The sequence below is a fragment of the Pituophis catenifer genome, unplaced genomic scaffold (genome assembly GCF_029215685.1).
Source record: "Pituophis catenifer annectens isolate HBS135680 unplaced genomic scaffold, rPitCat1.0.hap2 SCAF_1, whole genome shotgun sequence".
NCBI classification, from domain to species: Eukaryota; Metazoa; Chordata; class Lepidosauria; order Squamata; family Colubridae; genus Pituophis; species Pituophis catenifer.
The window spans coordinates 221,644,697-221,670,938 of record NW_027256881.1 but is presented as its reverse complement, the minus strand read 5'-3'; the positions used below and the strand labels follow the sequence as shown (position 1 = coordinate 221,670,938).

The 26,242-nt window shown below is 38.4% G+C and overlaps 2 protein-coding genes across 2 annotated transcripts in view; one reads left to right on the top strand and one right to left on the bottom strand.

Moving 5' to 3' along the window:
• Positions 1 to 7,184, bottom strand: part of CFAP221 (cilia and flagella associated protein 221) — a 28,978-nt gene extending 21,794 nt beyond the window's left edge. The window contains exons 1-5 of the mRNA XM_070957063.1: positions 7,046 to 7,184; positions 5,612 to 5,712; positions 4,803 to 4,889; positions 4,578 to 4,673; positions 2,626 to 2,726 (exon numbers count right to left, since the gene is read on the bottom strand). Of these exons, the coding sequence (XP_070813164.1) occupies positions 2,626 to 2,726; positions 4,578 to 4,673; positions 4,803 to 4,889; positions 5,612 to 5,712; positions 7,046 to 7,184 (524 nt within the window). The remainder of the gene's footprint in view (positions 1 to 2,625; positions 2,727 to 4,577; positions 4,674 to 4,802; positions 4,890 to 5,611; positions 5,713 to 7,045) is intronic.
• A 15,716-nt stretch (positions 7,185 to 22,900) lies between these two features.
• The window catches only part of SCTR (secretin receptor), a 30,140-nt gene continuing 26,798 nt past the window's right edge, over positions 22,901 to 26,242 (top strand). The window contains exon 1 of the mRNA XM_070957062.1: positions 22,901 to 22,924. Within this exon, the coding sequence (XP_070813163.1) occupies positions 22,901 to 22,924 (24 nt within the window). The remainder of the gene's footprint in view (positions 22,925 to 26,242) is intronic.

Here is a 26,242-nt window from a genome sequence, read left to right as displayed (position 1 = left end):
CATATGTTAAATTAAAGCCTGTTCCAATTTAAATGATTTGCACCCAAATTTTATTTAGTTACTGGAGAATGAGCTACATGAATACGCAGCCCTAATCAAGCAACTATATTAGATAAATTATGATTTCATATTTTATGAAAGTTGGCAGTCTCGTATTAATATGTGAAAACACATATGCATTTACCTCTGTATGTATGTAATTTATTTTAGTGAGGTTTGAGCTTTTGCATTATAAATTCGTATAAAAGAAAAAGCAGCTTCCTGTTTTCATGAGTAAAAAACAGACCTCACTTGATTTTAATTTAAATATTCTTCCTTTTTAAAAATTAACAATTAAAGCTTCACGGCTGTAATTTATTTATTTCATATTTCTATTCCATCCACCTCCCTGAAATCCTGTTGAATTCAGTGAGGCTTACTTCTTTAATAGGTCTGCAATATTCATTACTTGTTGCGATTCAAAAACATGCAACCTCACAGACTTTGTTCTGTTTTTAAAACACAGCAAAGTCTATGAAACTGCACGTTTTTTAATTCGGTAAATTTAATTCTGGAAAGTAATATGGGAAAAGAATCACTAATGGCTACGGATGTAAGACTACAATTTTTTCACTTCTGTTAATGGGATTTTTCAAGTGGAATGACATGAATAATAAAAATGAACAAGGGACATTTGGAAATTAGATTTCTTTACCAATAAGGGTAGAATTGAGGACAACTAAATCTATAGCTTGACTCTTACTTGTAATATATACTGCATATACGGTACCATATTTATAAAGCCTTGTTTAATAATTGATATGTTTATGTGCATGAGTTCATTTCTTGTTTAGGACAGCAGCTTAAATCAATAACTAAGCTTTACTTAGTATGGAATTCAAGGGTGAAGCACTGAATGCAATTCTGCCATGACCCTCTAGGCGGGCATTAGACAATGGAGCTTCAGGGAATGGACTTCCTCCATAAAATCCAATGCTATTATAACTAGCATGTAGCTTCAATTTGTAGGTTCTTGAGTATCTCATAATTTTTTCCCAAGTTTACTTTTCTGTGCAGATAAGCAATTCCTGCTTCACTATTATTTAGGGAAAAAAATTCTGAATATTCTCCATTTAAGTCTACTTCATTCCATGAACTCCAATATAAATAAACTGTCTCACTTGAATCCTGTCTAGCCGATTACAATGGAATGCAGTTTACATACAGTACTTCCTAAAAACAATTCTTTCTGTCTTTCTTGTTTGTGTGAATACCAACAATAGTATCTTTTTTTTTGATGGGCGTTTAAGAAGTTCAACCTGGGAAGCATTTCTTTCCTTTGCAAATAATTGAAGCCATGGATGTATAGAGGGTATTGGCCAAGAATCAAAGCAGGAGGAAAGAAAAGGGAAAAAAAAGACAGCATTTGTAATGGAAAAAATAAAATAAAATGTAAGATTTAAAAGTAAAAAAAAAAATCTAACCCCTTAATCCTACTCATTTCTCATTTCGTTATTTCTGAGATGCACTCAGAAATAATTCTCAGTTCATTTAAAAAGTATATTAGATGGAGAATTTGAACATTCTTGAGAAATAATGCAGGATTATCCTGAAAGCTAGAGATAGGCGGGGCTGCCATAAATTTCAGACCTTGCTCCAACAAGAGATATATGAAATTTACAACACAGAGAACACAAAAACCTCTTTATATAATTTTTTCCAATTATGTATACATCTGATTCTACAACAGAAAAGAAGTTCAATCTTGAATATACAATTGAAATTGGCACCACGAACTGCAGGTAAACTGGCTCCCTTCAACAGGCAGGGATGGTACAGTATATTTGAGTATAAAACTTACTACTCCTACTACCAAGTTATACTACTCATAAAGGAGAACATTTGCAGTTCAGGAATGAAATGAGGGGTCATTGGTGCTCTCTGAACTTGGGTTGTTTTCTTGCAGATGTTTCATTATAGCCAAACTAGGTAAAATCATCATTTATAATGTTACCTAGTTTGAGTAATGAAACATCTGCAAGAAAACAACTACAGTAAGTTCAGAGAGCAGTAATTCTACTCAGTTTATACTACGAACACACTATTATTTCATAGCAGTTATCCATAGGCATATTCTTTCTCCATATATAATCATTTATCCCTACCAATATAAAGATGTTCAGAGAAAAAGATGAAACAAATCCTGTTTTTTTTTTCAAAACAGTAAGATCAGGGGAAAAAAAAAAAAAGAGGAATACTTCCCCACCAATCACATTTTCTTAACAGATGTAAGGCTCCAGAAAACAAAAATATTATCTAGAACTTTAGTCTCCCACTTTCATTTTCTCTCTTTGCAAATGTTCTCAGAGTCATCAGTGAACAAACACAACCAGGGTGTGATAGCTATCAATAATTTTACAAAGTAATTCCAGAATTACATTTCACAGTGCCTCATCACCAAATGAAAAATATATAAATATGCTGAGAATAAAAACAACTTCAATTGCATTTCCCGATTGAATCATTGCTGTAGATGAGGCATTCTGTTCTTTCGCTGCCCACCGGCCAAAGTCTAATTATGCCAATTCTTTTTATCATGCATGAAGAAGAGATGAAAGAAAAGTTATTGCTTTAATAGCCACTTGCCATTGTCCCAGTGGAACATCCGACAAATTAATGTAGGCTGGAAAATCTACATTATTCATCACAGGATAGGCATGGAGAGGGATCAGCAAAGTTTCATCTCCCTGAGAAGAAAAGAAGAGAAGAGAAGGATACAGTCAGTCTCAGGAGAATTGTGATCTAGAGGGAAACTAGTTCTGCTCTCTTACACCATTAAGATTACACTGCTCATAATGACTTAAATAATTATGGGGATATTTTAATTCCCAGTTAATATAAAACATGCAGCATATGAAAGCCTAATTTTATATATCTTCCTAGATTTAAGACCTGGGAGGACTAAACCTATTACCATGCCTGTTCTTGAAGTTTTGACACCCAAAATTAACATGATCTGAATTTTTCCACTTGCATGCATGCACACATGCATGTACACCATGGTATTTCTTTTAGGGTGAGAAACATTTAGACTTTTGACTAGTTAAATACAACATTAGATTGTTAACAGAGGGCTTTGATGTTTAATTTTGCTGTTTAATTTTCCTGTTAACTACCTTTCTTTACCTATATGGTAGTAGATAGATGACAGATTAAATTAGAAGTAAATAGATTGCAGAAATTTATAAATTGTAGGTCTGCTTTGCAAGGGGCAGAAACTATTATTGCTGCAATATATTTATCAGTATTCAAGTAGGGAGACTATATCTATCTCTAGTCAGTCTGTCTCTCTGTTTATCTGTCTGTCTATCTGTCTGTGTTTGTGTGTCTTTCCTAATGCACATTTTAAAAAAACATTTTGTCTAACTGTTTTATTTTGGAAAAAAAAATCTTTTTTGGAGCTTGTATTTTAAATTTCTGGATAAAAAATTATTGTATTAAAAAAGAATAAATATTATGCTGAATTCAGAAAAGGTGTAAGAAACAGGATGCCAAAGTACTTGGAAACATGAGTTCTAAACAGAAAAAAGAAACCTCGTGAAACCTAGTTACAATTCACTATGCATAAATGTATTGCATAGTTGGTGGGATGCAACCAGTATCTTGGTTTGCAAGAAAATCTCTAAATCAGAAATCGTAACTTAGAGTAGAAGAAATTCGGAATAAAACTGAGCTTTGGTTGAAGTTGTGATAAATTGGCCAAAATGTGCCAAAGTGATCAATACTGTTAATATAATTACTGATCGCTTTTGGCACATTTTGGCCAATTTACTAACGTTCATCACAATTAGTATGAAAGTTGCATGTAGCACAATTAGTATTAAAGCTGATAACCTAGTTTACATGTTCCATCTTACAAAATGTTCATGAATGTTTTTAAATAGGCATCCCAGTTCCTAGGAAAGCAATTAAAAAAAATGCTGGAAACCCGTCACCTACTTTATTTTAAACCGAAGTATATATTCCTTTTGAGCGTCCATTTCAGAGGTGGGTTTCAGCAGGTTCTGACCACTTCTGGAGAACCGGTAGCGGAAATGTTTAGTAGTTTGGAGAACCGATAGTAAAAATTCTGACTGGCCCCACCCCCATCTATTCTCTGCCTCCTGAGACCCAGCTGATTGGGAGGAAATGGGGATTTTGCAGTAACTTTCCCCTGGAGTGGGATGGGAATAGAGATTTTATAGTATCCTTCCCCTGCCATGCCCACCAAGCCATGCCACACCACCAAGCCACACCCACAGAACCGGTAGTAAAAAAATTTGAAACCCACCACTGGTCCATCCCCCCCACCCCCCCATGCCACCCGGGTGCTGGGTGCATTCTCTTTTGATTGGCCTTGGAACAAAATAACTTGAAGAAAAGGAATGAGTCAAAGAACCTAGTAAAAGAACTGATCATTAAAGAGTCTAAAGAATCTTCAATCTAAGCATAGTAAAAATATTCATTGTATGTGCTGATGTCAAGAACAGTCAGCACTATCTTGATTTGCATTTATAGGGAGAGGAGAGTTCCTACCTAGATTTATTGTCTTTTCTTACCTGAGAATGGATTCGGATGCAGTCGTAATAGTATCGCCATTCATCAGGGCAAAAATCAACTGTTACTGTAAAGGACAAGCCAGGGACAAGCCGCTGCTATAAAAACAGAGCAGAACAATTTCCTATGGAAGGCTTCAAATTATTTGTTTTGCAATTTGGCGAAGTTCAAAAAGGAAGAAATGAAATAATCGTGAGCACTCTCAAGGTTACTGAACAGACACTTACAATTTTGTTATATTTGATCTGGAAATAGTTTGTCTCTGGCGGAATAATATGGATGTTTATAACTTCTCCGGAAATATTTATCAGTTTCTGTAGGATAAAGCAAATAATTCAAAGAAAGAAAAAAGATATTCCTGTCAGTATTTTTGGCACAATTACAGACAGAAAGTGATGTAGATAAAATGGTTAACATTTAAGTTAATGTGGAGGACATGAATGGAACAGAATACAACTTGTTAACTGGCACTAGTCAATTCAGGTGGGTAATGCCCCTCTGCAGGAGCTGCACTGGTTGACTATGGCTTCTGAAGCCAATTCAAAGCCCTGAGTATAGCATCTTATACAGTTAGGACCTCATTATTTTGGGGACTTTCTTCTTCTTGTAGAATCTGTCTGCCCTACTCTGTTTTAGCAGAAAGAGAATACAATACAAGTGGGATGCTGGGATTTGGAGAATTGCATTCTCAGGAGCAGCTCCCTCCCTCTAAAATCACATGCCCCCAAGGACAACAAGCTTTTATGAACAGTAATTAATTTATTGCTTTTAAAATTATGTTTTATATATGTCATTATCTTTATACATTGTAAGTGGCTTTGAGTCATAAGGACTATATTTATTTATAAATTAAGCAAATTTATATGGCCACCCGACTCACAAATACGTGACCAAGGATGGATTACAATATTAAAAATCAAGACATTAAAACCCCTAAGCCACCCACCCTAAATATATATGTGGGTAAATAATAAATAAGTTAATAAATGCATGAACTCATTTCAGGGTATCAGCTATCAACTCTTTCCTTACTTACCAGCACTTGCTGATGATGTTTTTCTACCTCAAATCCTCCATAATGCATGATAGCAGGTTTAGCTTGTATAGCATTATTTCTTAATAGCTTTGTATAAATCTCTGAAATAATAAAAAAAGGAAACAAAACAATAATTGGCACAGCCAGACAATAGCTCCAGGAATTCACTATGACTAATTTTATTCTATTTTTTTCCTAATATTAGATAGACTGATATAATCTATTTTAAGATCTTCCCTGCACGAAAACAATCTATTTAGCCTACCAAACCACAAACTACCCCATTCCTCAATCTGACAGTCTTTTTTTTTCTGGCCAATACTAGGCTTCATCCTAAGGTAGCATTATGTATGGAATTCAACTGCAGATCAATTATATTGTATTATTCAGTTATGTTATATAGGTAGAGAGGGACTATTTCAGATCCCACTCCAACTATTGGGATCCAGGAGCCTTCTCTGCTGCGGTGCTTGTGCTTTGGAGTATCTTAAGATCTAAAATCTGCTCCCACCCTCTTATCCTTCCACAAGAACCTGGGGATCAAATGGGGGAGTTCTAAACTGGAGGTGGCTGCTGGACTGATGGCAGAGTCGTCCCCCCTGCCTCCCCCCCCCGCTCTCTGTTTTCCACCTGTCCATCTTTTTGGTTATCATATTGTTGTACTCTTGTTGTGTTGCTTTTTCATTATTTGTTTTATTGTTCCATTATTTTATTTCTCTTCTGTTTATGCTCCTTTCATTTTCTTATTATTGTAAACTAGTTTAGCCCCACAGTGACATAGGCAGCCAATAAATTTAACAAATAACTAATATTCTCTGTTCATTCAATATGAATGTCTAGAATGTCAGAAACTATGTTTCTGTCTATGTTTCTATGTTTCTGTCATGTATATATGTATATTTACCCATGTATGGCTGAAGTGTTATTATTTATCCATCTTATTATCTTCTTTACTACCTCCTCATATTGGTATTAAGATTATGGTTATTATTATTCTGTTGCTTTGCATGTACAGTGAAAGTTTCTGCACCGGAGAAATATTCCTTATGTGTCTAATCACACTTGGCTAAACAAAATATTCAAATTCAGATTATTTTACATGATGATATATGTCTTGAAAGAATATAAAAGAGGACTGTTAGTTCAGTGAAATTCTCTGTTCTCCACTGGCAATGCCCTACATTTCCCCCTTCCTCAACCACTGGGAAGGATCTTCCAACCTCAGAAGTGGATTGCAAGGGAGGAATGGCCTGCATGGTATTAACAGAGACAGCAACAACTGGTGATAATCTACTGAATTATTATATTTTGAAATGAATTTAGGTGCAACAAGACTCTGCCTGTAAGCCAAGGTGATAAACAATCAAGTTCGTCAAGATTATTAAGGTAACCAACAATTCTTTTCTGCCTGAGAATAGTCAACTAATCACTCACTTGATTCCAGGAGGTGATGGGGAACATCAGTTGTATGCTGGGACTCCTCCACAAAGCTGTCCAGAAGAAGGGATGGAGGGCTTCTGAAAGACCCTTTGGTGCTGTGGAAGTCAGTCTGAATATTACTCACAACTTCCATCCTCTGGTTGGAGTTTATGGTTTCTAGAATAGCAAAAAGATAGTACCTTGTTACCTGAAACAAAACATGTAACATAAAAAAAACCCTCCCTGTAATCCAGGGGTGTCAAACCCAATCACATTGGGATGTTTTTTGCCTTTGCAGAGCCAGGGTGGGTGTGGACCGTTTGGACCATATCTGGCCTGCAGGCTGCCAGTTTGACAGGCTTGCTGTTATCCCTTAATTCGGAGTAGAGTCAGGGCAACCGGATGGAACTGAGCATTTATTGGCCAGATGTCCCTCCTGACACCATGTAGAGTTTGCAGCAGATATTTTTTCTTTATGCCTAGGAAAGAAACATCTGCCGCTACTGGGTATTGAACTCTCAACCTTCCAAGTGGGAGGTGAGCATCCTCACAACCAGGCCACTACATATAAAAATTCTACATGCACCAATATATTTATTTCAACTGCTATGTGGTATACAAATTAGTAAGATTTTCCAATGAAATTAAACAAATGATTGCTGCCCACAGCTTGAAATGATTCCTCCACCCTCACCCCTGTATCTGTCTATTTGATAATTATTTTCCTCAGGCAATATTTAGAAGTATCTTAACTTTTCCAGTTTTTTCTTCATTCATTTAATACGGGGCATAACAGTAGCGTTTAAAGTTTAAAATAACTTTAGAATGGGTTGTTTACATAATGAAGATAATTATAAAACACAGTAGGACCTAGAAGAAATTATATGTCCAATTGGAATAAGATGAATTATTTAAATGTAAATCTAGCTTGAGGCTCAGCACAGAAAATTAAACTATAAAACGCCAGTTCCCAAAATATGACTTTTTGACAACTGTCACTGCCAATTCCCTCACAATGTCAAAGGGAAACAAATACTTTTTCAGGAAGATAAAAAAACTAACTAACTAACTAACTAACTAACTAACTAACTAACTAACTAACTAAATAAATAAATAAATAAATAAATAAATAAATAAATATTATAATGTGAAGCTGACCATTAAACAGCATCCCAATGCCAAAACTTCTTACACCTAACCAAATGACTTAAGACGAGATTGGAGGAACTGAATATGTACAGCCGGCAGGATAGGAGGGAAAGCGGTGGACATGACTGAAACCCTTAAATATATTAAGGGTGTGAATAAGGTTCTAGAAGGCAGTATTTTCACTATTAAGCAAAAATCAAGAACACAGGGACATAATCTCAAACTGACAGGAGGGAAAGTTCAAAAGTACTGTTAGAAAGTATTACTTCAAAGAAAGAGTAGTAGAAGCTTGGAATCAACTTCCAACAGAGGTAGTGGATCAGTCATCAGTAACTGAGTTTAAACCAGCTTGGGATAAACACAGGCCCATCATCCAACAAAAATAAATAAATAAAATAATAGTAAGCAGACAGGCACCTGCCACATAACACCCTAGACTTAACAAATTTCAATAAAAAAGACAAAAAAGTCTAGATCCATGATAGTGAACCTATGGCACACGTGCTGGAAGTGGCACACAGAGCCATCTCGCTGGGCATGTGAGCCATCGCTCATTGCTCTTCTGGGTTCTGGCGCACCGGCCAGCTGGTCTTCACGAGCCCGGGAGCACTGGAAACCGGAAGAGCAGCTGCCTGGTGTGCATGCAGGCACCGGGTGGCTAATCTTCCGGTTTCCGGCGTGAGCATACACATGCATATGCTCTTCCAGTTTTTGGCATGTGCACGTGTGAGTTTTTGGCACTTGGTGCCGAAAAGATGCGCTGACACTGGTCTAGCTAGTGGATGTGGCAGTACCTGGAGACAGCAAAATAGAAATATAAAGACCTGCAACTAGAAATACAATGACTGTGGAAAAAGAAAAGAACAGTAAATAGGAGGTTTGGGTGAAATCCCAAAACAAATGGAGCACCACTTGAGCACCACCAGCACTGATAAATTCACTATCAGTCAATTGCAAAAGACAGCTTACAACAGCTAAGAACAGCTGTTCTTAGAACAGCTTACAACCTGTGACAATGTCTGTAATACCATTAAACATCCACATGTGCCTATTCCAAGTCCTTAGAAAGAACTTGATAAAAATGCCAAACCAGTCTGAACATCTGGCTTACTGTGCGATGAACCATAATAAGAAAATAATTAAAATTAAAAATAATAAATTAAAAAGAAAACAAAAACAAATAAAACACTCAAAAGGCAGACTTGATGGACCACTGGGTCTTTTTCTGCTGTCAGTTTTCTATGTTTCTATGTCATCCCTCACCCACTGCTAGGTCATACACTCTGCCAACTCATAATTTGGTTAACAATACTTTACTAGTAAATTGTAATTGCCTGAGCTTATGCATCATGCCAAATCATAAAACCTGATTTACAAGTGACAATGGCTGAAAACACACATTCAAACTTCAAACAAATTACATTAGAGTATGGTTGACATCAGGGTGGATTTAATTTAAATCGAGTTGATTTAAATCACTAGTAAAAAGGCTTGATTTAAATCAACTCGATTTAAATCATAATTTTTAAAGAGCAACTGTCATCTCTGCTACTCCTTTGACCCACTGTTGACTCACAGATAGTCTCAGTATTGCAGAATATACAGCCTCATGCTACATAACTAAGCTCCATTTCATGCTGAATAAACTAAATTATTTATGTATCTTAAATAGAAAACTATCTTATGATAGATTTTTACCCCAAAAGTTTTTTATTAAAATAAATTCGATAAAAATAAAAAAATCCGATTTAAATCAAAAAAATCCAATTTAAATCAAAAAAGTCTGATTTTTTTAAAAAAAATCATTGATTTTTATCCACCCTGGTTGACATGATGCGTGAATCTATTTCCCTAGCCTTGTTCTACAGTATTATGGCTTTAGGTTGTTGAGTTAGCTGGCAAAAGGCATGAGCAAGAAATCCTGTATTGAGAAGAAAAAGAGTGAAGGTGCAGTTTTTAATTTATTGCTGTGCCGTACCTTCTATATCTCTCTTCCAAGAAAATATAATACTGACTTGCCTCAGCAGGTAGCATCACCCTTCTGAAGGGTTTAAAATCTCAACACGACTGGGCAGCAAAGTGACATAAGAAGGTTACTCCTTCTTTCCATTTAGTTGTCTTCATTAGATATAGTGATTGCAATGGGCCATAGATGCCTCAGCAGTTAAAGATGCTAACAGTCCAAGTACAAGAGCCGAACTCCACGCAACGGGGTGAGCTCCTGTTACTTGCCCCAGCTCCTGCCCACCTAGTAGTTCGAAAGCATGCAAATGCAAGTAGATTAAAAGGTACCACTTTGGTGGGAAGGTAACAGTGTTCCATACGCCTTTGGCATATATTCATGCTGGCCACATAACCATTGAAAATGTTATGTGACAACACTGGCTCCCTTGGCCAAGAAATGGAGACAGAGTTGGACACCTGCCAGTTAGTTTCTGGAGCTTTCCTTTTCTATTATGGCACAGTTGAGATGGCCAAACTGCATTACAGGTAGTCCTCGAATTACGACCACAATGGAGTCCAAAATTTCTGTTGTTACGCAAGACAGTTGTTAAGTGAGTTTAGTTCCATTTTACGCCTTTGTTGCCCCAGTTGTAAAATGAATGACTACATTTGTTAAGTTACTAACATGGTTAGTAACTGGCTTTTGAATTGACTTTGCTTATCAGAAGGTCACAAAGGTGATCACATGACCCTGGGACACTGCAACTGTCATAAATGTGAGCCAGTTGCCAAGCGCCTGGATTTTGATCACATGACCATAGAGATCCTGCAATGGTTGTAAACCATTGTGTTTTTGTGAACACAATGGTGTGAAAAATGGTCATAAATCTCTTTTTTCAGTGCCGTTGTAACTTCAAATGGTCACTAACTGAATGGTTGTAAGTCGAGGACTACCTGTGTATCTTTTTTAAAAATATATAATTTTACAAATAATATAAAAATATATTATACACCTTTTTTAAACGTGTAATTTTATAAATAGTATAAAATATATACTATAATTAACAATCTTGGTACCTAGAAAAAAAGCAAGCTTGCTTCTTCACATGCTTAAACATAAGATTCAGCTGAGTGGAGTGCTGATAATTTAGCAGCAAGCAGAATGCTTGCTAAAAAAAAAAAAGAAATCTTCAGTCTAATGCCTAGCATTTCCAATTAAAGCCCCCTGCTATATATTTGTGTGTGTGTGTGTGTGTGTGTACACACACACAAATACACAAAATATATAGTCTGTTTTGGTGAGGTGGAGAAAGAACCTGGAGTAAAATGTGCAAGTGGTAACTTTTAGTCTTAAGGCAAAACAGAAAGAAGCCACTACTAGATCAAAGCGGGCAGGCGCTGCTCCGAAGGAGAGGAGTTTGCATTTGCAGCGGAACCCAGAAACTCTCAATTACCTGCCCCCCTCCACGGTCCCTCCCAGTTTTATTTTGTCCTTCGCTTGGAGGGACCGGCGAACCTACCAGGAGCGGAGGTCCTTCCACAGAGGAAGAATTTTGAGCCGGTGAACCGGCCAGGTGCGATCTGTAGCTCACAAACCACTTCGCGCCCGCCCGCCTCAAAAGCTTCGGTTGCTATGCTGTTCATCAACTGTGACGTTCTAGAGCGGCAACAGGGCTTTGGACCGTACCATTCTCTAACCCTGGGAGGGGAAGACAAGGAGAAGAGATGTTGACGGACGGCCAGCAAAGCGTACAACGTCTGTCTCGGCCGTGGAAAGCAGAATGGTTTTGTGCTCGTTCGGGTTGCGTTGCAACTCTTAGAAAAGAGTTGGGAGTTGAATAATAGAGACAGCGCTGTACGATTAATTACTGGCAATTAACCAGTAGCAAATTGTGGCAATTAATTATTTAGCCGAGACGGCCGAGGGATTGCAAGACTTGAATTTGAATTTGAAAGAGGAAATGGGGCGGGTAGAATTAATAAAGGGGGACACGGTAAACACCCTTCGCCTTTATTATCTCAGCTACGTGTATATAGTTCGACTTCAAAGCTGTTTTTCCCAAAAAACTATATCCGAGAAAACATCAAATAAAAAATAAAACAGGGAAGAGTTGAGAAGTAAATGTGCCAGCACAGTCACTGTAAAAATATGCTGATACATTTTTAGCTGCTAAGACTACGTATTTAAAAGGATATATAGAGTAACCCATATTTTGCAGTCAATATTGTGTATTGTATAGATATGTGTGTCCATGCCCAATCGCTTTGCTTGGTAGCAGCAAATAACTGACAACTGATCTTGAGAGCACTAGGAGAGAAGACCACCAGAAAATCCCAGGACTGTCACTAGGCTTGTACTGAAACAATCTAGTAAAGAGCTTTAGTACAATTTCCAAAATCCCTTTAAGGACATACCTGTGAAGTCACTGGGATCTGAGCTTCATTTAAAGATTTTGCCTTTTTAAAAAATACAGTACAGTTCTTAGCTGCACTGCATATATTTTCAAATCAAACCAGAGGGTAGTGTAGCATTAGGACATGACCTCCAGCGCCAGATTATTCCCTTTAGGCTCTCCATGAGGGGAGCATCTTTTTGCCATCTTCTGATTTATTGCATTGTTCTCTGTGTCAACAGTGGAGACTTTATGGCACTCTTAAAGGACAGCTTGCAGCTGCTCTAACTAGTAAGCCCACTGTCAAGAAATGCTGTGAGATGAAGCTCAGCAAAGGCCGCACATTTCCCATTCCTGCCAAGATACATCTTCCTTCCAATTGAAACAGAGCAGGTATACTTCTAGGTCTGGATTATATCTTTTTTCAAATAAGTCTGTGGAGGGGGAGGCAGGATATAAATATTTAAATAAATAATTGGAACTGTTCCAGCTTTTGAGAAAAAGGTTCCCTGAAAGTAGCAGGTTTGCAAATGTACTATGCTCATTTTGATCATTTCTAAAGCATTGTGATAGATAAGCAGCATTATCTGCAATAAATATTTTACCCAGATACTAGAAACAAGCCCAGTGGAAGAAGACACTGTGCTGCTACCTATTATATATAAACATGAAACTGCAAATGGAACTATTGCCTCATTCCAAGCAAAATAGTGCCAATTTTAACTTAAGATGTTTGCTTACTTTCAGTAAGTCCAACTTCACTATCCGATGCTATAGAAAGTTAGCACCCACCCATCTCCCAGAAGAACGAAATATTCTAGGAAATATTGAAAAGGCAGAATATTATACCTCCCTGGATGAGAAAAGGAGAAACAAGCTCTTGGAAAGCAGCCCCCACTTTTGTTAATAGCCCCAGAAAGACTGGGCCATCCTATCTACATAACAAAAGGCTTCCAGCTCCAGGGTGATGGGATTAAGACATGACCCTCCAGGACATAATAGGATTAGCCCTCTACCCATCTAGCAGCAGAGCTCACCACATGGCATCTGGGGATATTACATCACCCAGCACAGTTCAACCAGGTTTATCTCAGACAATCTCCTAGGACAGTGATGGCTAACCTTTTTGCCGTTGCGTGCCAAAAATGGGGGGAGCACAGGGTGGTTGCGTGCCCGTGTGCCCACACCCACAATTCAATGCCTTCCCATCCCCTGCGCATGCGCACGCGGCCCCCCGTGCTCTCCCCGCTTTTGGCACATGATGGCAAAAATGTTACTAGTGGGCCCAGGAGGCCCATTTTTCACCCTCCCCAGGCTCCAGAGGCTTTCTTGGAACCTGGGGAGAGTGAAAACGACCTTCCCCACTCCCCCCGGAGGCCCTCCAGAGGCCGGAAACAGCCCATTTCCCGACTTCCAGTGGGCCTGGAGGGCCCGAAAATCAGCTGGCCAGCATGCACATGCGTGCTGGAGCTGAGTTAGGCAATGCTTGCGTGCCCACAGATATGGCTCCAGGTGCCACCTGTGGCACACGTGCCATAGGTTCGCCATCACGGTCCTAGGATTTGCACATGACCCCTACAGCAACAAATAGGATACATTTCTTACACAGGAACAGGAAGCTCTAGGACAAGGCCCAAGAGAGGGTATAAATAACACTCACTCTCCACTCCATGTGTTCAGCTGCACCAAGACCACGTGCTTAATGGTTCTGCTCCATTAAACTAGCTTTCCAAGCAGCCTCCATGTTTCCAGTGTCTTTCTCCCCACTTGGAACTGAACCCAGATGGACATTTCTTCCAACAATGCAGAGCTAAGGCTATATTGTTTGTGGCCCCTTTTGTGCAGGGGCATTTGAATACTGTGAGAATGTTAAACCAGTGTTGGAAGTGATTCCGGTACTGAAAGGTTGCACAATCTACATTCTGTAACCATCTCATCATCTGCTGTCTCCTTCTCCTTTTGCCTTCCATCTTTCCCAACATCAGGGTTTTTTTCAAGGGAGTCCTCTCTTCTCATTCAGTGGCCAAAGTATTTGAGCTTGAGCTTCAGTTTTTGTCCCTCCAAAGAACAGTTGGTTCTCCGAACTGCTCAAAATTTCCGCTACTGGTTCTCTAGAACCTGTCAGAACCTGCTGGATTTCACCCCTGGCATCATCTACATATCACAAATTCTTATTGTTTTGAAACTTTTCAACTTTTATTCCAGCTGTCATCTCTTCCCCACACTATGCTTATGATGCATATGCTGTGTAAGTTAAACATAAATGGAACAATATGTGTTCTTATCTTACTTTTTTTCCTCTTCTGAATCCTTCTGTTTCTGAAAATTAACTTGTTATGGTAACTTTGAGTTCTGGTACATCTAGTTTCTCTTTCTCTCTCTCCCCCCCCCTCTCTCCCTCCCCCCCCTCTCTCCCTCCCTCTTCCATTCCTCCATCCACATCAATATAACCTGTAGTTATTAAAAAGTTTCTTGGTCTCTATGAAACTTATATCCTGTCTTTCCCTTTTGTTTAGAGAATCATGTTGGTATAGATGGAATTATATAGTTGTCATACCAGAATAGATTGCTTTGTACTGATGTTGCTTTCTGCCCAAGTAAGGAGACAAGACTACTCCATCCAGCAGCCATCCTGTGAGATGGAGCATACATTTTTGTCAAAGATGCTCTCTGAATATCTGTGCTCCTGGGAAATGCAATTTGCACAGGGCAGATACTAGCAAAGTGTTTCAGTTTAGCTGAATCACCCCATGGATGGTGGCTTTTCTCCTGCCAGAAATTGGTTTATGCCGCCACTTTATTCCTTCTAGGTTCTGGAACAATTTCTGTTATTTTCCATGCCTTGACAGATTTATCTTTGGTTGGGTGAAACGAATGCAGTTGTCCCATAACCAGATTTGTTCCCTTATCCATGGGAACACAAAGGATTGATCTTTCCTCTTGACATGAGATGATAACAATGAGTAATGGAAGAGAGAGGTGGAAATATCATGACTGCACAAACCCTAACATGCCTGTGGCTGGAGGTGTTGTAGCATCCTGTTGGTATTCAGAGACAGATATAACAGCACCAGCAAGATGCAGACAGCCACGTTATCCAGGAGAGAGGGAAGAACATCAAGGAACCCATGGAAGTAACTTTTGATCTGTGTGCAAGGAGTGAAGGGAAGAAGGAAGCACCAGCCATGTGGGTTTTTACGTTAATTATCTTCACATCTCTGGAGCTAACGGTAAGGGCTGTAACTGATCAGGGGAATACCGTGTTTGGTAGCAAGGAAGCCAAATGTCTCTGTCCACCCACTTAAAGGAGAAGGAGAAAAATATGGGAGAGGGCTATTGGAGCAGTCCCGTGTGCACTTATACAGAACAACTTCTTTAAAATTCAATGGAATTTGCTTCTGAGCCACAATCTATATAGGATTGTGATATAAAATGGGGGAAAAATCCAAACCGGGATTTGGAGTTGCTTAAAATATCTTAGAACTCTTTCAGTGGGATTATAAAAAGTATGACAATGCGCTTTAGAGAGTCCCCCCTGCCCTCATCAAAGTTAAAATGTGTAGGTTGCATAAACTTGTCTGATTGTGCTTCAGAGACCAAAACGCACAAGAGCTGTGCATTATAGTGACAGGACAATCAGCTCGTTACGCAGTCTGTAAAAATATAATTTATGACAGCAATTTGCTGGATTGTCAAGGAGCATATAAAGACAGTTGCTAGTCAAACATAAATATTTAATTGTGTTCTGTATAATAATTTATTGTAATTGACACACTAATTTCACTTTAAAATTAGGAACTGTGCTAATGTATGTCTGATTAAAAGGTTATTTCTTGCTCCTTGTCTCGTGTTCAAATATTGCTTAGTATGGGCTAGAATGATTAGTTTAAATTGAGGCCCAAGATATAGAGATGAAACAAATAATCCAGCACATATTAAAAATATGATTAGTTGTCAGGTGAGACTGCATGCAAATAATGGTATAAATAAATAGAACTTATTATGTTTCTAATAAAAAAGATGAATATGTAAACATGAAATTTGAATTATTATTCAGTTTATAACAATTTATTGAATCGTTCATTTTGAAATTTTTCTATTCACAGAGGGTTAACACTTAAGGGAAGCTAAATAGTAAATCGAAATAAAAATAAATGGAATAAAATATTGCATTTATTTTTATAAGTTTTAAATGACAGATAATTTGTTTTGCTATGATAGTATTGGATAAATAATAAGTATCAGAAGTCATCTGTGACTTTTCTGTTCAGGTATTTTGGCGAAAATTATTTACAAAATCAACATTATTTACAAAATCTATGACTTTTGTGATGTAATTGTGCCTTAGTCCTGCATAAGTTGCAATAAAGTTGTGATGTGGCACTGTGGTTCTAAGATGTTAACTTCCATAATTTTGTCCTATTTGCAAAATGATCCCATTGACAAAGTGGCATTATAACTTTGCTTCTTGGAAGAGCAAAATGCCAGGAACTGAAACAAGACTGAAGGTTTTTCCTGTAGAGAATCACCTGCCCTGCAGATCTCTCTCCCTCTCTCCCTCTCCTTCTCTCTCTCTCTCTCTCTCTCTCTCTCTCCCTCCCTCCCTCCCTCCCTCCATCTCTTTCTCTTTCTCACACACACACACCAAGGATGGGCTCTACTTACCTTTACTACTAGTTCGCATCATGCAGATCACTTCTGATGACATCCGGGTCAGTGGGTGGAGCTTCCTGCCAGTTTTACTACCGGTTCTTGCGAACAGGTCTGAACCGGAGGCAACCCACCACTGTCTCTCACACACACATTTTATTTGAAGTGCAACCAAGAAGAAGGAAAAAATGAAAGAAAAGAGTGTGGGCGTGTATGTATGAATGTGTGTATACAGGTAGCTCTCAACTTACAACCGTTCATTTAGTGACCCTTTGAAATTACAGTGGCACTAAAAAAGTTGACTTATGACTATTTTTCACACTTAGGACCATTGCAGCATTCCATGGTCATGTGATCAAAATTTAGACGCTTGGCACCTAACTCATATTTATGTCAATTGCAGTGTCCCGGGGTCATGAAATTACCTTTGAGACCTTCTGTCAAGCAAACTCAATAGAGAAGCCAGATTCACTTTATAACCGTGTTACTAACTTAACAACTTCAATGATTCACTTAACAACTGTGGCAAAAAAGGCCATAAAATGGAGCAAAACTCACTTAACAACTGTTTTGTTTAGCAACAGAAATGTTGGGCTCAATTGTCATAAGTCAATGTGTGTGTATACAGTGTATATATATATATATATATATATATTTGTTTATGTAATATATATGTTATATATATATGTTATGTAATATGTATATTATATATATATATATATATATATATATATATATATTATATTATATATATATATTATGTAATATGTAATATATATGTTATATATATATGTTATGTAATATGTTATATATATATATATAGAAAGAGAGAGAGAGAGAGAGAGAGAGACAGAGACAGAGACAGAGACAAGATTTCCAAGCCATATAAAATTAAATAAGAATTTTCAAAGTAATATTATATTAGCATTGTATACAAAGATGACCTTAGTATTTAAAATTTATTGTTAAAATCAAGTCAATACTTAGCAAAGGCACCCAAAATACTAACAATTATTAATCAGAGTAGTTTCTAAACTAAGAGTGTTTATTATTATTCTCAGACAAAATCTAAAATTTTAATTCCTTACGTTTAAGAGTAAGCTGAGTTTCAGATGTGATACAAGTCCCTGTGCAAAATTATAGCCCAAATTAAATTAAATTTAGCATCTCGTTACTTTTTTCAATTTTAAAAAAGTGATTGCACTGAGACATCCTTACTTTGCCTCTAAATGAAGCAATCAATGCCTTGCAGCTATAGAGGAGATATAGCAAATCTGTCCTTGCTACATTTCTTCTGGAAAAAAAAAGAGGAGTGATTGATTAATCAATTCATTTCATGAAGACCCTGGGAAGCTGTATGATATTTCGGTAACATTTCCTGTGGGATGTGTAGTAGTGTAACAGCGATGATTTTGGAGGTACAGGTAGTCCTCGACTGACCACAAAATTTTGTTGCTAAGCGAGACAGTTGTTAAGTGAGTTTTGCCCCACTTTATGACCTTTCTTGCCACAGTTATTAAGTGAATCACGGCAGTTGTTAAGTTAGTAACATAGTTGTTAAGTGAATGTGGTTTACCCATTGACTTGGCATGTCAGAAGGTCAGAATACTTACCTTTAGAATACTTTAACAGGATAGCAGAGTTGGAAGGGACTTGTAGGTCATCTAGTCCAACCCCCCACCCAAGCAAGAGACCCTACACCATTTCAGATGGCAGGTTACAAAAGGTGATCACATGATCCCGGGACACTGCAACCATCATAAGTATGAGTCCGTTGCCAAGTATCTGAATTTTGATCATGTCACCATGGAGATACTGTCATGGTTGTGTGGGTGAAAAACTCTCATAAGTCACTTTTTCCAGTGCCATTGAGTGTATCTTTGTACAGTCACTAAACGAATCGTTGTACGTTGAGGACTGCCTGGGTACAACCCCTGTGTTTGGAATGGCTCTGAAGGATGATAACTTAGAACCCAAAATTATCTAAGAAGAAAATTGAACCTGGCATCTGTTTTTACATTCGCGCTCACCATAGATCACAAGTTATGGCTCACTTTTTTAATATTCTACTATAGCACATTGTGCTAAGCCAAAATGTATTGCAGGAAGGGGGAGGAGGAGGACTATTGGTTTTGTCTTAACAGGCTATGTAAATCCAACCAATTGCTTCTTTATTTAGTCCGATGGAAAGGTTTGTCAATATTTGATTATGCAGAAGTTCCTGAGATTTTATAGCTAAGAGTGAGATGTGATTAATGTTCTTGGAATATAAGTGTCATGATTAGTAACTACTATGCTTGTTATGCTAGCTAGGAGTATTGGAAACTAATCCAGTATCTTGAAAGGCAACCATTTCACCAATCTTTCATTAGGGATAGGGATCAAGGCAGGGTTGAAATCCAGCAGGTTCTGACAGGTTCTGGAGAACCAGTTGCGGAAATTTGGAGTAGTTCAGAGAACCGGCAAATGCCACCCAGAGGAATTTGCAATATCCTTCCCCCAGGAGCGGGGAGGGAATGGGGATTTTGCAGTATCCTTCCTTTGGAGTGGGGTGGGAATGGAGATTTTGCAGTATCCTTCCTCTGCCATGCTCATCAAGCCATACCACGCCCACAGAACCGGTAGTAAAAAAATTTGGATTTCACCACTGGATCAAGGATAAGGCCTTGAGCCAATCTGCTTATAAATATAAAAAATCCGCTCAAAATTTTGAGTCTATGAAGATTCTCAGTTATCCAGGTCATGGTTGTCTCAAAGGTGCTTTTTTCAAGAGGCAATTGGACTTTCTGGTTTTTCTTTGAAAACATTTTGCTTCTCATCCAAGAAGCTTCTTCAGCTCTGACTGAATGGTGGGGAATGGAAGGATTTATACTCCTTGCGGACAGCTGGTCATTTGCATTCTTTTAGCGAGTCACTGAGGCTACCTGGAGATCAGCTGTCTACAAGGAATATAAATCCTTCCATTCCCCACTATCCAGTCAGAGCTGAAGAAGCTTCTTGGATGAGAAGTGAATCGACTTCAAAGAAAAACCAGAAATCTAGTTGCCTTTTGAAAAAGCACATTTGGGACACTAATAAGAGCTTCAATATTGAATCACTGTCTAGATCAGTCTTTCTCAAGCTTTTTACCCTTGAAGCCCCTTGAAATAATTTTCAAATCTCAGGGATCCCTGCCTTAAAACATATTACAGTGGGGCAAAAAAAGTATTTAGTCAGCCACCAATTCTGCAAGTTCTCCCACTTAAAAAGATGAGAGAGGCCTGTAATTGTCATCATAGGTAGACCTCAACTATGAGAGACAAAATGAGAAAACAAATCCAGACAATCACATTGTCTGATTTGGAAAGAATTTATTTGCAAATTATGGTGGAAAATAAGTATTTGGTCGATATCAAAAGTTCATCTCAATACTTTGTTATATATCCTTTGTTGGCAATGACAGAGGCCAAATGTTTTCTGTAAGTCTTCACAAGGTTGGCACACACTGTTGCTGGTATGTTGGCCCATTCCTCCATGCAGATCTCTTCTAGAGCAGTGATGTTTTGGGGCTGTCGCTGGGCAACACGGACTTTCAACTCCCTCCAAAGGTTTTCTCTGGGGTTGAGATCTGGAGACTGGCTAGGCTCCAGGACCTTGAAATGCTTCTTACGAAGCCATTCCTTCATTGCCCAGGCGGTGTGTTTGGGATCATTGTCATGCTGAAAGACCCAGCCACGTTTCATCTTCAATGCCCTTGCTGGTGGAAGGAGGTTTGCACTCAAAATCATTCTTCTTTCCTGTACATGGATCAGTTGTCCTAGTCCCTTTGCAGAGAAACAGCCCCAAAGCATAATGTTGCCACCCCCATGCTTCACAGTAGGTACGGTGTTCTTTGGATGCAACTCAGCATTCTCTCTCCTCCAAACACGACGAGTTGTGTTTTTACCAAACAGTTCTACTTTGGTTTCATCTGACCATATGACATTCTCCCAATCCTCTTCTGGATCATCCAAATGCTCTCTAGCAAACTTCAGATGGGCCCAGACATGTACGGGCTTAAGCAGGGGGACACGTCTGGCACTGCAGGATCTGAGTCCCTGGCGGCGTAGTGTGTTACTGATGGTAGCCTTTGTTACGTTGGTCCCAGCTCTCTGCAGGTCATTCACTAGGTCCCCCCGTGTGGTTCTGGGATTTTTGCTCACTGTTCTTGTGATCATTTTGACCCCATGGGGTGAGATCTTGCATGGAGCCCCAGATCAAGGGAGATTATCAGTGATCTTATATGTCTTCCATTTTCTAATTATTGCTCCCACAGTTGATTTCTTCACACCAAGCTGCTTGCCTATTGCAGATTCAGTCTTCCCAGCCTGGTGCAGGTCTACAATTTTGTTTTTGGTGTCCTTCAACAGCTCTTTGGTCTTCACCATAGTGGAATTTGGAGTGTGACTGTTTGAGGTTGTGGACAGGTGTCTTTTATACTGATAACAAGTTCAAACAGGTGCCATTAATACAGGTAATGAGTGGAGGACAGAGGAGCCTCTTAAAGAAGAAGTTACAGGTCTGTGAGAGCCAGAAATCTTGCTTGTTTGTAGGTGACCAAATACTTATTTTCCACCATAATTTGCAAATAAATTCTTTCCAAATCAGACAATGTGATTGTCTGGATTTGTTTTCTCATTTTGTCTCTCATAGTTGAGGTCTACCTATGATGTCAATTACAGGCCTCTCTCATCTTTTTAAGTGGGAGAACTTGCACAATTAGTTGCTGACTAAATACTTTTTTGCCCCACTGTATATCTACAGGACAGGGTGATTAATAAACTGAATTGTGCATAGAAATTCTCCCCTTTCCGAGCACTAGCATTTAGTGGTATGCAACATTTAAAATGGAATGTTTGGTTGTTTTTAGTCATGACCTGTTACAGAACCCGAGTAGAGAAGGGCCGATCATCCTAACTTGGTACCAGACATGAAATCCAGCAGGTTCTGACAGGTTCTGGAGAACCAGTAGCAGAAATTTTGAGTAGTTTGGAGAATCGGCAAATACCATCTCTGGCTGGCCCCAGAGTGGGGTGGGAATGGAGATTTTGCAATATCCTTCCCCCAGGAGTGGGGAGGGAATGGGGATTTTGCAGTATCCTTCCCCTGGAGTGGGGTGGTAATGGATAGTTTGCAGTATCCGTCTCCTGGAGTGGGGTGGGAATGGAGATTTTGCAGTATCCTTCCCTTGCCACACCCACCAAGCCACACCACGCACACCACACCACACCACGCCCACAGAACTGGTATTAAAAAAAATGAATTCCACCACTGCTTGGTACCCTCCAAGAAGTCTCCTAATTTCCCAGCAAAATGCCATGATAGCTTGGGATGATAAGTTGACATCCAAAATATTTAGAGGACAGTAGCTGAGGGACCTTAAAATCTTTTGCATAGTGTTCATCACATTCCATCACATTATAGTTTCCTCTATACTTCTCCCACTCCTTCCCCCTCCCCATATCGTACACATAAGCAGGTGCAGCAATTGTGACACTGTCTTGTGATAAGGATGTGCTATCCGTACCTACTGCAAGACTTATGAGTTACTGACTGAGTAACTGTAGCAGCACCGTTTCATGCCTTTCCCTTTTTCAGGCAACTTATTTCACACACATTTATAAACATCACTTGGTATTTAGAATGTCAGGCATGGAAACCAATTCAAGCCCTTGAATCACTTCAGGAAACCGTATGTGATGTGACTTATTCTGACATGTTTACCGGTACATCCTCTAAGGTGAGGGAAAAGGTCTTGCTTTGTTCTTGAAAGGCAGAATGCATCTTGTGTTGAAACCTGTTGCTAGTCCTGACTTATTTCGGGCAATTTTGATTTACTTCTGCAAGTTGAAATAGAAGAAGTATTTATTTATTTATTTATTTATTTATTTATTTATTTATTTATTTGTCAAATACATATAAGATAACAGATATAAGTATAAACATGATTATGAATACAGGATAAGGATACGAATAAATGGGGACAGTAGGACAGGGACGGTAGGCACGCTGGTGCGCTTATGCACGCCCCTTACAGACCTCTTAGGAATGGGGTGAGGTCAACTGTAGACAGTCTAAGGTTAAAGTTATGGGGGTTTGGGGAAGTAACCACAGAGTCAGGTAGTGCATTCCAGGCATTGACCACTCTGTTGCTGAAGTCATATTTTCTGCAAAAAAAGTTTGGAGCGGTTTACCTTATGTTTGTATCTATTGTGTGCTAGTGTATTATTGCGGTTGAAGCTGAAGTGGTCATTGACAGGTAGGACGTTTTAGCAGATAATTTTGTGTACTACGCTTAGGTCAGACCGAAGGCGGCGTAGTTCTAAGTTGTCTAAGTCCAAGATTTCAAGCCTGGTGGCATAAGGTATTCTATTGTTTTAATTTTAACTTTTAATTTTATTTTTATTGTTTTAATTTTAACTTGCTGTCCTGCATTTCTTATGGTTGTGGTTATAAGGCTCAAACTTCATTAGGGCTACTGGATCTAGGCTGCAAAAATCTGGGCAATCATTAGAATGAAAAGAGCATTCTATCTGTCTGTCTGTCTTTCTTTCTTTCCACTGAGTGATCTTCCAGAAGTTACATTCCAGATCTGATATGGTACCGCTAAGTTTCACACTTGATGCCTTCTGTCATAGGTTTCTTTTTCCAAAATAAATGCTCATCAATTTTATATAACATCTGCCATTTAGGACAAAGAAAGAAAAACTCCCTCTTGCATAAACATGATTCCTTCTGTATATGACTGACAGCTTGCTTTAATGTCTATCAATATTAGGCTGTCTTCTTAACTGAAGTTTCTGGAATCCGCACTGCATATCGGACATTAATACAATTGAACGTGTCCAGAAATATTTCACAAGAGTAGTCCTCCACTCCTCTGCTCGCAACAAAATAGCTTATGCCAACAGACTTTAAATTTTGGGCTTAGAAAATTTAGAACTACATCACTATAGTGGGTTGCCCCCGGTTCGGATTGGTTCGCAAGAACTGGTAGCAGGGTGGATTTGATTTAAATTGAGTTGATTTAAATCACTAGTAAAAAGGCTTGATTTAAATCAACTCGATTTAAATCATAATTTTTAAAGAGCAACTGTCATCTCTGCTACTCCTTTGACCCACTGTTGACTCACCGATAGTCCCAGTGTTGGAGAATATACAGCCTCATGCTACATAACTAAGCTCCATTTCATGCTGAATAAACTAAATTATTTATGTATCTTAAATAGAAAACTATCTTATGATAGATTTTTACCCCAAAAGTTTTTTATTAAAATAAATTCAATAAAAATAAAAAAAAATCTGATTTAAATCAAAAAAATCGGATTTAAATTAAAAAAATCTGATTTTTTTTATTTTTTTAAAAAAATCATTGATTTTTATCCACCCTGACTGGTAGTAAAACCAGCAGGAGGCTCCGCCCATCGACCTTGATGTCATTCTGCGCATGTGTAGAAGTGTGCGCGAGCGAGCAAAGCAACCGCGTACGGGCGGCCCCATTGCGAACCAGAGATAAAGGTAAATTGAACCCACCCCTGCTATGCCACCTTCGGTATGACCTATACATAGCTCATAAATTCATCTGCTACAATGCCCTACCTGTCAATGACTACTTCAGCTTCAACCACAACAATACACAAGCACACAATAGATACAAACCTAAAGTGAACTACTCCAAACTCGACTGCAGAAAATATGACTTCAGCAACAGAGTGGTCAATGCCTGGAATGCATTACCTGACTCTGTGATTTCATCCCAAAACCCCCAAAATTTTAACCTTAGACTGTCTACTGTTGGCCTCACCCCATTCCTAAGAGGTTTGTAAGGGGCGTGCATAAGAGTAGCGTGCCTACCGTCCCTGTCCTAATGTTCCCTTTAATTGTATTCATTTTATGTATTCATTTTATGCTTATACTTATATATATTATCTAATACGTACTCAACAAATAAATAAATAACAAAAAAAATTAAATACTCTGTCTTTGGTATAGCGATTAGAGAAATGTCCTCAAGTAGAAACCTCCCCTTTTTGTTGGGAGTCTTGTCATTGTCTCATCAACATGGATAAGGTTAGGCCAATTGGTAGATTACTAGTAGGAAAGCTATGATCTTCCAGATAGGGTGAACATATAACTGCCATCATCCCATTTGACCATATGCAAAGTTGAAGCCCTGTCTCCCATATGGAGGTCAATATTGTTGTATATCTTCAAGATGCATCAAGCTCTTAATATTTCCTGTATATCTCTCCTCAACTCCTTATGAATTTATTGATAGGTAAATAAAATTAAATGTCATTTTAAGACAAAGTGAGAAAATGGATGGGAGTGGAGAAATCACCCTCAAAAAGTGGATGCAGCTAAGGCAAAATAAGAGCTTTCCGTGGGATACTCCTACTTTACCCTTGCCTTACCACAGTCTGCAAAAATCCAAGTGTGACCTCTCAAACATTAGGCTGTATTTCTAGCATCTCTGTTCAGAAAGAACAGAAGAAAAGGAAGATCTTCCCCTAAGAATACAGCAAGCAATTGCCTGTCAGAATTGAAAATATAGTATTGGCTTGGTGGACAAAATAGTTTTGACTGGTATAAAGATAACCGCTTATGTTTTATAACTTTCCTAAATTATTTGCAAAAAGCCTGAAGGACTTTTTGCAAATTTTGCAAAACTGTTTTTCTTTGATAGTAGAAGCCTTATATCTCACCTACCCAGGATTGAAGACAGTTTACTTATGGCAAAGATGGCGATCTTTGCCTTCTGTGTGACATATCTAATGTTGACACCATGCATCTGACTGCAACATCTATCTGCATAGTTACTTAATCATAATATTAGGTTAATCAAGTTGAAATGTTTTTCATTGAGTTACAGCCATATTCTAAAAGGTCTCATAAATTAAAACTCAAGCTTAATTCCAATAAGACTCACATCTCTTAATCAAAGAAATGATTCAGCTGCATAAACAGAAAGTCTTACTAATATATAACTGATGGGTTGTTGCATACCCTAAAAGAGATGCTCTATAAAATAAATTTTGATTTGGATCTACCTATGCAA